Raw genomic sequence first — 14,662 nt, forward strand, 5'->3', positions numbered from 1 at the left:
GTGCAAGGGTGCCAATTCGAATAGTTGAACCCTCTGGTGTGGTAATACAATGTGCACTCACTCCACTTTGCTTGAATCTGCATCACGTGACTTGCTTGGAATAGAACTTACTTTGCTTCCCTCTCAATTCAGAAGGGCAACAGAAAGGCCACCAGGTGTGGTAAAACATCACGTTTTAACCTTAATTCGCATTGTTAGACAGGAGTGACTCTGGATCTGGTGTGAAAAAACATCACGCTTTGCATTGCTAGAACAGGAGTGACTGCGGATCTGAGCTGCAAACCCCCCCACGTGTGATAAGGTCCACCATCTGTCAGGGTTCCTTTAGCAGTTGACTTCCTGCATCAGTCGCAGTTTGGATTAGATGACTCTTGGTATCCCTTCCGACTGTAATTCTCTGATTCTGGTGAACTAGGCAGCATTTTGATCTGTACCAGCAGGACTGTTGTTATACTTCTAGCAGGAATGGAAATGTTTGCACTAAACTCCTGCACTACCAGAGCTCATTAGCAAGAAGCAATCAAGCTTTTTTATTATTATTTTTAAAGAACGTTACCATTACTTCATCTGGCATCTCACCATAGTGTTTCTCTCACACTGGGGTTGTGTGACGCTAGTTGTGGCAACTGTCAGTACCACAGCACCATCTGCCTGCCACAATACGATCTGCTCATCTCCTGCATAAAACTTGAGTTCAGTTGTTGATTTTAAGATGAATTACACCACCTTTAAAAAGAAGGGATTTTAATTGAGGTTTTAAAAAAGAAAAGAAAAAAGAAACCCAAACCTCCTGACAGTCCTATAATTATATAGTCAGGCTAACACCTTCACATACTGCAAGGCAGCAGCATTCATAATAAGATAGTAAGCTGAAACCTCACAAATGAGACAAAGAGGAAAGGTAATTTTCTCCTAAAGCAATTCCACATGGCAACCAGATTTACTTAATGACACTGTCGACATGCTGGATTCGATGACATTGACTTGTTCATTTATGTGTATTTTCCACCAGTAGATGAAACTCATCTGAAATACTTGGGAATCATTAGGATCTACGCTTTGGGAGACAACTGGGGTGAACAAGAAAGACACCAACATTTCCTTCCAAACTGATCATTCTGTGCACTTAGAAAATGTAATACAATGTGTGCTGTGTGCCTTCAAGTCATTTCCAACTTATGGAGACCGTAAGGTGCACCTATCATGGAGTATTCATGGCAAAATTTGCTCAGAGGAAGTTTGCCATTGCTTCTCCTGAGGCTGAGAGTGTGTGACTTTCCCAAGGTCACCCAGTGAGGTTACATGGCCAAGCTGGGAATCAAATCCTGGTTTCCAGAGTTGCAATCCAGCACTCAAACCACTGCCCCACAGTGGCTCTCACTGTAAAGAGCCACAATGTGTAGGACTCACACAAGGCCCCACGCTAGGATTGCCAGCTCAGGACTCTCCCACACTCTGAAATTGTGGGACCAAAACCTGAGAGCAAGGGATGCCCCCCTTATGATGTCACAGAGGACAGGGCATGGTGATGTTATAAGGGGAAGCCACTCTGATTTCATCAAGCATGAGACCTTAAGTACTGACCACCACTGCACAGGCCAAGGCATTTAAATAAAAAACTCTGAAGTCTAAAAAAGGAAGCATAAATGCACTCTTGCCCTGAGATTCCCTTCCTTTGCCCTGAGGACTATCAAAGGGGATTTGGGTCCTGAGATCTGGGGTTCCTATCCCAGATGCAACCAGCAGTGTTTTGCCCCAAAAAATCTAGATAAAATATGGTTGGTCTGTAGGGTTGCTGATTCAGAATTGTTCCAATCCTCAAAAGTTTCCAGGCCAAAACCTGAGACAACCTCAGTGATGTCATTAAGTGCCCAAAGACAACATTTTAAACAATATTTTTAGAGGGATTTGCAGCAGAATTTTTCAAGGTCTGTGTTATCCCTTTATCAGTCTTAAACCCCCTCCTGTCCCTTGGTTGATAAAAACAGTAACAACACAATGAGTAACATAACAAGTAGCTAACACATTTTTGTAATGTTGACTGCAATGAATTGTTTTAGGGGCTTTTGAACAAGTCACAAAATGAATTAGTAAAAGTAAACTTTCCCCAAAAAAATCTACACCTTGAGGAGCATAAAATGAAGTGGGGCCAGTTTTCCATTCCCCAGGACCCCTAGCGGCTGCCCTGAGGTTTGAATCCCCACTTGGTCATGGAAACCCATTGGGTAACCTTGGGCAAGTGACATTTTCACAGCCTCAAAAGGCAATGGCAAGCTCCTTCTGAAGAAATCTCACAAGGCAACCCAGTGATAGAGCCTCCGTTAGTCAGAAACAACTGGTGCAGCAGCAAGAACAACAACCAACTTTTGAATTGTCATGATGCTCAGGCTTTAAAGTAACTGATTCTGGGAAGAGTCATAAGTAGTGAGCAAATGGGATGCCACCACCATTCAAGAGGGTTGTAGGTCAGTGACTCAGACAGACAAGAAGAATTACTTTTACCAGTCATTCTAGTGATTTGCTGTTGCTCATTGGCTTGTGCTAACTCATTTAACAACAAATAATGTCTTTAATCAACCTTTCCTTATTCATGAGTTTAACTTACCAGTGGGGCAGGGGAGGTTTAAACCAAGGATGGTATCATGCAGGCCTCTGGAAATTGTGGGAGTGTAATTCCCAACATTCCTTGCACTGGTTATGTTGGCTAGAGCTGATGGGACTTGGAATCTGACAACAACTGGAAGGTGACATGAATCCCACCACTGCTTTAGACAATGGTGATACTTTAGATAAATTATGAGAGCAATGAGTTGCTCTCTTAAACATATGAATATTTTTTACTCTGCCTAATAGCTAATGATGGTATATATTTCACGTTGGGTTTTTACTGAAATAATATAGACTGATCTTGAGAGCTATAATCTTTTTAAAAAAAAATTGTTCACGATAGATACCTAATGCCCTCTTCTGTTTTAAGCAAGTATTGCTTTAGAAAAGTGGAATACTGGCAAAAGCTAATTTTATCAACATCTGCCTGAAATGAAAACCTTGCAGACTACACAGTCTCCCCCCCCCCCCCCCAATGTTTCTAGAGGAGATTTTCATTTTTGCTAAGCACCCGGGAATCTGGGAACCACAGATGCTGCTTCTCTGTTGCAAAGTAATGGATTCTGCAGGGAGGAGGGAATGATCAGACGTGACCTAGAAAACCATATTATAAGGCTCTGGTATGGAGTGTGTGAAATGTTATACCTCCCTATCATTATGCAAAGGGATCTTGTAGCAACTTTGAGACTGAAAGAAAGAAGTTGTAGCATAAGCTTTTGTAGATTTGGGCCCGTCACAGACGGGCATATAGTACGCGCGGAGTGCGTACTAGGGTTAGGAAGCGGCGTGACTTCTCCGCGCGTACAAAATGGCGGCGCCCTATATAGATGGGGGCTGCCATGTTGACGTATCGGACGCATAGCGTCCGGACGTCACGCACCGGAAGTGGCGCCACGAGTGCACGCCTCGTGCCTTGCGGTGCTTCTTCCGGGGCCCAGGAAGAAGCGCCATTTTGGTGCTTCTTTGTTGCTGCTCCCGGGAACCACGCGGTTTGGCTGCTGCGGTTCCCGGATGCAGCAACCGGCAGCGGCGCGAGACCGCCCATTTTGGGCGGTCTGTAACGCACCTTGGTCTACTTCCTCACATGCAGATCAAGTAGATCATTTACTTTACATTTATGTGAATCATCTGCGGTTGTTATTTTTGTTTTCTTCATGTCCAACTGTAAACCTGCCTTTGCAGGTTTATCCACTTTATTCAAAATGGTCCCAAGTTTTCTGTGGGGTTTTCGGCTATGTGGCTGGTTCTGGAAGAGTTTATTCTGGACGTTTCGCCCTCCAAATGAAATTTTCTTTGAGTTCCCACAAATGTCTAGCATTGCAATAACTTTAAACTTTATTTGTGAATTTTTAAATACAGTTTAGGTATCTAAAGCAAAGGGTCGGGCAAAATGATCACGAGAATACGAGCACAGCAAATATAAGGTATGAACGATTTTCAGTTTCTCACTCTCTGCAATGCTAGACATTGTGGACTAGTAGCAAATTTCATGTAAAGGGGAAGGATTTGGAGGAGCAGTGCCTTCATTTTCTCTTCCCCACTGTCCCCACCACCACCCACCACCCCCGCTGTGTATGTGTTTTATGCCCTTTATGTCATTTCGGACTGACTGAAACTGTAAGCCAAACCCTAGAACATGGGTTTTCTTGGCAAGATTGGTTCAGAGATTTGCCACTGCCTTCCTCTGAGACTAAGGAGAATACTGCACCACACTGTTTTAATGCTATTAGTCCACTTTTACTGCTATGGCTGCCTCCTGTGGCATTCAAGGGTTTGTAGCTTAGTGAGGCCTAAGAGCTGTACCCCTTCCTTAGGGTTGCCATAATTCTCTACTAAAAACCGGGACAAAATGTAGGACAAAATTTAGACCAACATATAGGACAATAGTCCAAAATGTAGGGCATTTAAGAAAAATGGAGGACCTTAAATTGGCAGCATGGGCTTTCATAGACTTACGTCTACTTCCTCAGATGCATTTCCTCAAATGCTCCTGAGAAAGTAGATTTAAGTCTACAAAAGCTCATGCTGCCAACTTCTTTCTTTCAGTTAGTCTCAAAGGTGCTACAAGATCTCTCTATGTACTGATTCTACAGACTAACACAGCTATATCTTTGAACTCTACTTCTAGAGCAGTACTTCCCACACTTCGGTTCTTAGATGTAGGACTTTTAACTCCCATAACCCCTAGTCAGCATAGAATCATAGAATCATAGAATCAGAGTTGGAAGAGACCACAAGGGCCATCCAGTCCAACCCCCTGCCATGCAGGAAATCCAAATCAAAGCATCCCCAACATATGGCCATCCAGCCTCCGTTTGAAGACCTCCAAGGAGGGAGACTCCACTACACTCCGAGGGAGTGTGTTCCACTGTTGAACAGCCCTTACTGTCAGAAAGTTCCTCCTAATGTTGAGGTGGACTCTCTTTTCCTGGAGCTTGCATCCATTGCTCCAGGTCCTAGTCTCTGGAACAGCAGAAAACAAGCTTGCTCCCTCCTCAATATGACATCCCTTCAAATATTTAAACAGAGCTATCATATCACCTCTTAGCCTTCTTTTCTCCAGGCTAAACATCCCCAGCTCCCTAAGGCGTTCCTCATAGGGCAAGGTTTCCAGACCCTTCACCATTTTAGTCGCCCTCCTTTGGACACACTCCAGTTTCTCAATGTCCTTTTTGAATTGTGGCACCCAGCACTGGACACAATATTCCAGGTGGGGCCTGACCAGAGCAGAATATAGTGGCACTATTACTTCCCTTGAATAGCCAGTGGTACAATGGGCTCTCGTCATCCATGGGCTTGCCATCCATGGATTTGCCCTTGCATGGACGGTAAGCCCTGTTGTTTTTAATGGAGGTGCATGCACATGGCCGCACTAAGGGCTGTGCACACAATGCACTACCATAGATGGCAATGGGACTTCAGGTCCTACATTCTTTCTTATCCATGGGGGGGGGAGGTCTGGAATGAATGCCCCACAGATATGAAGGGGCAGCTGTAGACTGTAGACTGGAAATTGACAGGGTTTCTGCGAGCTGGAATACTGCAAGCTCGGCCCGCACAGGTTGGAAATCACTGAGTCTTATCTTTGAACAGTAACATTACAGCAACCCTATCTAGATGCTAGTCAGGCATGAATGACAGTGGCCAGGCCTTAGGTCACTGCCTCTCACATCTCATACACTACTTATGCTCACACTGATCTCTGCTAGTCCTTTGGACCACCTGGAATCACCACAAAGATTGTCACTGTGTCCGTGTAATAGGCAGATCTGGAGTGCCTCAGACCCACACTCACATGTTTCTGCAGGTGGAAAGTTCTTGGAGCTGATTTTGTCTTCTCGCACTCCCGAATTTACATACTGATGCCTGTCAATATCATACAGTGTGCTGTGCAACAATAAACCGGAACAGAAAGATTATAGTCTTTAAATAGGACTGAAGGAAAACATGCAATCATGCAATCACAGATGTCAATGACAGGCATTCATTGTGCCAGTTTTGTCAATCAGCAGACAGCAAGTGTTGAGCAATCACTGCATCAACGAGTAATGGTGGATTAGGTTTTGATAAACTCAGACTCCAGGAAAGCTAGCTTCAGGGAACAGAAATATTTCCCATGAAAGCTGAAGACGTTCCTAGTTCCTTGTTTGGGCCAAAGGTGAAGATACAGGAGGAAGTTTAATTTGTAATTTCTTGTCCCACACCCAAAGGACTCACACCAGATCTGTCTGCTTCCCGGGAGTCATAAAGCTAGAAGCCGTGAGTTGGTTTATGTACCATAGGGTATGGTTACACTATAGTTATAACGCTTTGATACCACTCTAACTGCCATGGCTCCATCTGACAGAATCCTGGGGACCTGTAGTTTGGTGAGGTCCTTTAGATTTTCTGCTAGGGACCTGCTGAACATCTGCACTAGAGCTTCCTGGCAAAGAATTCTACATACCTCACTGAACTACAAAACCCAGGATTCCATGAGACAGAACTATAGCAATTAAAGTGGTATGGAATTACTATAATCTACTAGCACGGATACACCCCTAGTTTCCTCCAGATGGGTGGAACTATAGGTCCCATCACCAGTGCTGCATGGGGAGTGGAGGATGGGAGTTTCTACTTACAATTTATGAAAATAAATGGATCCTGCCCCGTATCCAAAGATTTTAGGGTAGGCCACAAACAATAAAACAGCATTAGACAATTAAAAAAAAATCAAAACTTATAAAATAACCTTTCAGGGCAGTTTAAAATGAAATGATACCACAGTAGATGCTGGACATCTGCTGGGGTTCGGTTCCAGGACCCCTGTTGTTACCAAAATCCGAGGATGCTCAAGTAGTGTCACTAGATTTGGCATAACTCAGTGCAGTAACTCATGGAGTCACCCCCATTGGCCCCCTACCACAAAATACACAATCCTTACTAACTTTTTTGTACTAAAGTTACTCATGAATCTTAATTCCCGTAGATCACTAAATGTAATGGCAATAGCTGTGACATAAATAATAAGCAAAATTAAAATTATTCCTTTAAATTGCACTATCATATGCACAGCCTAAATGTATTTACATGTATATACTTTCATTGATTAGAGTGAAAATTTGTGATGTGATGTTTTTAAAGGAAATTTTAAAAGAATAAAGATTTAAAATTAAAATTTTTAACTTAATTTTTTAAAACGAATTAAAAACCTGAGGCCTCTCCTTTCTCCTCTCACTGAGCCTCGTTTCTGCCACACCATCTCTTCCACTGGGCTTCAGCACTTTAAAGGGATGCAGGCGAATGCCACAGCCTGTTTCTGCAAAAGGCAGATGTTTGGGGAGCAATAGTGTCACACACTGCTTAGGATGTCACCTGGTGCAGTCCGCATCCCCTTAGAGACACCCTTGATCCCATTATACAGTAGACCCTCCACATTTATGGCTTTGACTTTTGCAGATTTAATTATTTGTTGTTTTGTTTATTACGTTCTCTCTAGAAATCTCTTAAGTCCTCCAGTGCAATTATGCTGGAAGCTGACCATAGAGTTGTGCTGGAGTACCTAGAGGTTCCTAGAGAAACCACTACTCTAGGCATTTGTAGGTCCTCCAGCATTATTTTATGATCAATTTCTAACAGATGTTGACCACAGAGTTGCACTGGAGGACCTGGAGGTTCTGAGAGAGGTGTTCTCTTAGGTAAAAATAGTGATTTTTTTTATGTGTGGCTTTTCTACATACATGGGGGTCCTTCAACCCTAACCCGTGAATTGAAGGACTACTGTATACAATAGTGTAGTAAAATTGTCTCATATAAAATGACACAATCAAGGTTTGGAATTTTTTTAACCTTTTGTGGTTGAATATTTTTCAAGCTGTCATTGGCTGAATCCGTGGATAAGGAGGGCCAACTGAGTTGTTTTTTTAAGTACACAGTATTCAAACAGAAATTCACAATGAAACGATGATCACTGGGCTTATCTGAGCCTTGAGGGAAAGAGTCGACAATTGTTTGATCTTTCTGCAACAGCAACTGCATCCCTTGTGGACTGCCATATATTAGCCTTCATCTGTGTACAGTTCTTGGTACAATTCAAAAAGGATGTCAAGCTGGAGCGTGTCCAGAGGGGAATCAAAATGGTGAAAGGTCTGGAAACCATGCTTTATGAGGAGACTTAGGGAGCTGGCTATGTTTGGCCTGGAGAAGAGGTTAAGAGGTGATATGATTGCCTTGTTTAAATATTTGAAGGGGTGTCATATTGAGGATGGAGCAAGCTTGTTTTCTGCTGCTCCAGAGAATAGGACCCGGAACAATGGATGCAAGCTACAGGAAAAGAGATTCCTCTATGGAACAGTATCCTAAGGCAGAGTCAGGGAGAGTTGTGGTGGTTCATAAAAGCTTTATTTTGCTCACTGGGAAACCTTTCCACTACGGGGCAGGCTTTGACTGTCTGTACCTGGTGTTGGGCCAGAGGCAAATGAGGACTGCTGTTCATTTATCATCCATCAAGCTTCTGAACAGCTTCCCTGTACAAACTGGTTGAGATGGTCTTAAGTGTGGTTCAGGACTTTGTAGCCTCCATGGAGGAAATGGGACTGTCTCGGTGTGTAGTGGCTCAACACATTTGACAGGAAACAATGCTTTTTTGCCCAAGTATGAGGGAGTGGTGTGATGTCAGGAAAGGTTAACGTCAGATATCAGAGAGATCACTGGTGCCCATCAAGGCTAGTAGGACAGAGTGGTCAATGGAAGGTGAAACCAACTAATTCTGGTTTGTCCTTTTCCTTGGAGGAAAATAATTCCTTAATATCTGTCCAACAGTACCAAACAATACTGTGGTCTCTTTTCATACTTGATTTAATTCTGTGGGAAACGTATGTCTCACTACCACCCCATGGACTGGCAAATGAGGAGGTAGGAAGGAACAGGATGGCTATTGGGAGCCAGAATCTGAGCAGTGGTGCCCCACTTGCCCTAACGGATCAGCCTCCATTTCTACCCATGTTGAGCTCATATTCAGGTTTCACAGGGTGAGAAAAAGAATAGGATGAGAGAAGATGCCAGCTAAGAGCACATCAATGTTACTTCTGCAATGAAGTGTGTGCTCTCTCAATCTGTGTGAAGAGTGGGGGAGATGTTTCTCTTCACACATTTGGTGCAAAGATACCAATAATGTATATAAAAGCAAGAAGTAGGTATTGTAATGTGTGTATAATGTGCAGAGTAATAGGGTCTTTGCTGCTGCTAAGTTTTACTATTTACAGTTATTTTCACCTACAAGGTTCCTTTGGGGGGGGATACCAAAGCAATTATTTTTCTTCAAAATATATAATTTTAATGTTTCAAAACAATATCTATAAAATACTGTTACAAGGATAAAGCTTTAGTTTCTTTTAGCAATTATACAGAAGATTTCTTATATTAAGCATAATTTACTTTTTAAAAAAACCTCTTGAATTCATACAGGTACCAAAGTTACATCTGCCTACTACTGATTTCAGTAGCAAACTGCGTTACACATTTAAATCCACTAAAATATACTTCTATTAAAAATAGTGTAAGGAGACTAGTGTAAGGAGTGTAATGGTGGCAATATACTGTTTCAGCACTGACATTTCGCAAACTGTCCAAGTAACACTTGAAGAGTTAACGCTTCCAACAATGGTCATCTTTGGATTATACCAAACAATGACCAGATTTAATCATACATAGAGTAAACCCACTAAAATCAATGGGACTTTAGTCATGATCCAACCCAACAGCATTTAGAAATATACAGACATGATAGCTAAAAAATAAGCTACAGTACTTGCTAATACATTGCATTAAATTTACTGTACATAAATGAATGAATAGTGTTCCCTTTCCTTATGATCATCCTGTCTTTCACCACACTGGTACAAGGTCAGCAAGCAAGAGAAATTCCTTGTCAAAATTTTAGATCTTTGGGAAGAAAATACATGCAGATTTTCAGTTAGGATTTCATCATTTCCTTGTACGCTTCTCATGGGTACATGGGAATAGCACCACATAGTAGTTTCATTCTGAAGGGCAAAGAAATCACACTAATCTTTGATTAAGACTACATAATAAATGAATGCCAGTATCACCACCAAAGTAGTAAACAGGTTTACATGAATTACAAGGCAGCTGATCACTGTATCCTCCCTTGCATTCCTAACCACCAAACACGATCCTTGTCCTCTCTCTCACCTCTCCTCCCAATCCAGCCGTTACTTCTGAGCATCTCCCTTTTTTATACACATGATAAATCCCTGGTCCTATCATTACTTTGTACAACATGAAATATCAGAGGCTCTAATCTCTCTTTTGGTGCAGTTCACTTTCATCAAAAGATCTTCAAAATTGGAAGTGACCTATTCCAACTGTCATTTGCACTGTCACAGGAAGAACATGTTTGATTTGGGACAGAGGTCAAAGAATTACAAATTAGGAATAACTATCCTCCTCCGAGCTAACTTTTTTATTGACATCCCTTATAATCCAATTGTTCCACTATGCCTTACCTTAATATAATATAGAACCCTTTCCTTGCATTTGCTGTATTCTATCTTATGAAAAAAGGAAAATGTCTTACAACTGCATAAAAGGATCTTTTATGGGCTTCAGATTTTATTCTTCCTTATACTTTATATTTAGGGCACAGCCAGTTTCAGAGCACAAAACCTTGTTGCAATGTGTAAGATTCCTAAAATGAAAGTGGCTTTCCTTAGGGTGAAGAATAAGGGCTACACATGGCAAGATGTGTTTTGCATGCTAAAGACCTCAGGTTCAATACCTGGCATCTCCAGGTAGAATTAGTAATAACAGACGCCGGCTGTTCTCAGACTCAGATCCCCGAATGCTGTTAAGATAACTCCCTCATAATCTTTGGCAACTGGTCATGTATGCTGAAAAAGATAGAAGGTATAGTCTAACAACATTTGAAGGCTCAATAATGGGATATTGAGCTAGATGGAAAGCCTCTGTAAAAGACAGATTCTCATGTTCCTACAATTCAGTGAGAAACATATTAGATTTAATAATACACATCATTGTGCCTCTGGAGGTATCCTATTTTCTTTCTTTGCACTTGATGCATTCCAGCCTGTCTCTTTCTTGTACTGTACCTTCTGTGGCAAAAGACAAGGGCCATGTTGATTATACTTATGCACAGTGTCTGCCTTCATTATTGTATTCTAACTGTCCAGAGCCAGGTGGAACGCTATCTGAATGATGATATTAAATATAAATAAAATACTAACTCACCAGCCAAAGTAGAGTTTGGGTATTTGTTACACACTATAGCAGCCTGAGAACTCAACTTTCAACTTTTCAGGACTTAAAGATAGGCTTGAAAGCTTGGACTATAGCATGCCTAGTATGATATTATTTTTCCCAGGGCTCAAACATTAAAACTGATAAAGATAAAAATATATATCAGCTAACATTAACCAAAGTTAATATGATTACATTATCATTAGAATTAAAAACAATTTAAAACATATCCATTAAGAGGCAAAATCTCAAAACAAAGATTGTGGTGGGGCTGGATGGGCAAAAGGAGATGACAGCTAAGTTCCAAGTTCATTTCCCTTACTGCCTCATGCTTTCCTATGAACAGTGAGCCAAAACAAATGTATGGCTTAGCTCTTTCTTGACACTGCAAGAATTTTAGGCATTTGTTCAATTGCTGGATGGATTTTAAGATTTTTTTTCTTCTGCTCATCAAGTCACACTTCAATTGGTATCTGAACTTTGCTGCCAACATTCTTTTGTAGTTTTAAAGCATTTAAAAAGACAGGGCAATGATCAGTGATGGGTTGTGGTAGCTACCAAACTTTAAGGAAGACAGATTGCATACCTTTAACAGTTCTTTGAGTAGTTATCTGATTATAACCATCAGGATAGCCTGCTTTAAATGCTCACACATCTACAGAGAAACTGAAACAACAAAACTATCTAATATACTTGCATCATACTTCAAAAGGGTGATGTGCATACTTTTGCCTTTATGAAGGTTACACCATGTGGGAACGTGTCATGAAGAATGCCTAAATCTAGAAATCTTTTGAGGTGGTAACTCTTACTGAGTTATATTCATGCCTATACATCTTCAAGCATAAAGTGAAACCATATAATTGTTGCTATTACGTGGGTTTTCATCCTTGGGATAGGAAAAAAAATACATACTTTTCTGTTATCAACAATATAACAGTGAGGAGGTCTGGAACACTGCATTGCAGCCTAAATCCTTTTTTTGCTTCCTATCCCATGCACGCCCGCCCACCCACCCACCCACCCCCATCCAAAAAATGCACCATATTTCAAGTTGAACTGTACTTTTTAAAGATATATATCTGTTAAGGCATAATAATCTAGAAATGATTGTGCTTTCCATACCAGAGCACAAGAGAATCCTGTTGAAATTAAAAGCCTGTGTGCCATCAGATGCAGTCTAAATGTGAAAGACAAATTGGTTAATATTTAAACTCTAATATTACCTAAGGCAAGAAACAACATTCTTCTATCCTTGATCCACACTTCAGGAGAAAGAAAAGGTTCATTTAGAAAATAGTATACAGCAGAGCTATGATCACTGAAAGGCTCTTTTGACATTTCAAGACAATTTACTAGTAAAATGAGATCAGAGATGCTGAGGCATCTTCAGAATTAACTGTTGGGACAAAACTACACAGGGAATTTAGAAAGTGAATATCCACTTTCATTACATGCTGAACTGGAATTATAATATAAAATATGTTTTCCCAGATTAATAAAACTCAATTTATTCAAAATCATTTTCCCTTTGGGGCAAATTAACTGAAGTGTTAAGGTCCATGTTTAATATCTGTGGCAGGGATAAAAATATTAAAGTGAGATGAAGTGTGCTATTATAGCTTTATTCCAAAGGACTTACATGCAACAAAGATAACATCTAGAGCTGTTTCTATAAAACAGAAAGCCATCAATACAAATTAAACCATACACAGACACTTCTTTGGCCTCCAGTGTATAAGCATAAGCCACAAGATGAAAAAATGAAGAAGATAACTTCCCCCAACTGGACAAACTCATTTTATCAATAAGCTTCAAAATCAAATTACAAAAGGTTATGCTAATTGCAATTGTCAAAGCACTTCTAGTAACACTTTCCCTTCTGCTAAATGCCTCATAAGCAAAGTCTTGCTTAGCTGGCAGGATAAAGGAACATCTCACTTTCCTCGTTCATCTGGACTTCCCTGGATCTCACAAGCTTCTCTGACAATTCAGGACCTGTTTTTATTCCAAGCTCCCAACTATACAGACATCTGCTATTGTTGGCAATTCAAAATAATTTGTAATAGCTGGCAAAGTATTTAAAAGAATTCTGTTCCATCGAAAATACAAAAACAAAAACTCTGCCTTTTGGGGGGAGCTCAAAAATTTCTGCAATTCCTCCCAGGCAGATTGCAGATTCCTCCCAGGCAGATCATTCTTTCAGAAAGGAGAGGGCAAACTAAAATTTTCAATAAAGCAAGCCAAAGGAAGAAAACTTCAGGTATATGTGCTGGTTCCTCTGTGACAAACCTTTCTATAAACAGTTCGACAGTTCTGATAGGATTCAATAGTATATCAACAGTTCAATAGGATTCAGAATTGGTGTGGATTTTGCAGGAATCATCTGCCAAATAATAGACTACATTCCTAACACCTCTTGACAACTGAACTGTTCTAAAAAAAAGTCATTTAGATTTTACATTCTAATGTAATGTTTTCCACATGTCTATTCCTCCATAGGGGAAGAATACATGAGAAACACCCAAAAGCTGCTATAGTTTATTTAAGAGCCATTAAAAGTGTTAAACATGCTTCCAAGAGACACAATCCTTTTAAGGACATTTGAAGCTTGCATACTTTACTAAAGCCAGTAGAAGGAACATACAGGATATATAAAGTAACTACATAGACATACATACATATTACATAAAAAACTTAATTAGTCATCTATAATTTATACTTCTAGACAATATCAAAATCAATATATTTTGATGTGATTCCTAAAAGCCTTTCATAGTGCAATGTTTTTCAAGAAGGTACAAAAAGAAAGCCCCCAAAACTGAAAATATTAGCCTTTTAATGGACATCACTATTAATATGGTAAACATTAAAGGAACAAACCCCCAACTGTTCACACCATACTTCAACCTGACAAACTGGAGGATGCTGTATATGCTGAAATTCACTGCCCTGCTGTTCTCTTGTTTGTAACAAATATACAGTATGTATTTCTCACAATCATAAAGCACAACAGATTATTTCTCTCTTCTTTCTTTTACTGCATTTGACAACTCCCACACTTGTTGGGATCTTCTCCATCAAGCCTAATCCATTTCTTCTCAATTTCAACCTTCAATAAAGCAAAAGGAATGCAATTAAAAAATAGTTATGTTATTAGTGAAGACTGTCATTACACTCACTGAAACCATTAGCCATCATCCCAAATGTATTATAAAGAATGGATGAATCCAACATCTTACCAGCAGAAAATGTACTGAGATATTGTTGTTCCATTAGGGATGTGATGTTCCCTTAA

The 14,662-nt window shown here is 40.4% G+C and overlaps 1 protein-coding gene across 2 annotated transcripts in view; it reads right to left on the reverse strand.

The window, feature by feature from the left end:
• Positions 1-9,448: 9,448 nt before the first annotated feature.
• Positions 9,449-14,662, reverse strand: part of STON1 (stonin 1) — a 29,672-nt gene continuing 24,458 nt past the window's right edge. For both annotated transcript variants that reach the window (XM_089528965.1, XM_089528966.1), the window contains exons 4-5: positions 12,490-14,476; positions 9,449-10,997 (exon numbers count right to left, since the gene is read on the reverse strand). In XM_089528965.1, the coding sequence (XP_089385091.1) occupies positions 14,402-14,476 (75 nt within the window). In that variant the 3' untranslated portion in view covers positions 9,449-10,997; positions 12,490-14,401. The remainder of the gene's footprint in view (positions 10,998-12,489; positions 14,477-14,662) is intronic.

The sequence above is a fragment of the Sceloporus occidentalis genome, unplaced genomic scaffold, assembly GCF_023333645.1.
Source record: "Sceloporus occidentalis isolate IW3139 unplaced genomic scaffold, rSceOcc1.0.p SCAF_6, whole genome shotgun sequence".
Taxonomy (NCBI): Eukaryota; Metazoa; Chordata; class Lepidosauria; order Squamata; family Phrynosomatidae; genus Sceloporus; species Sceloporus occidentalis.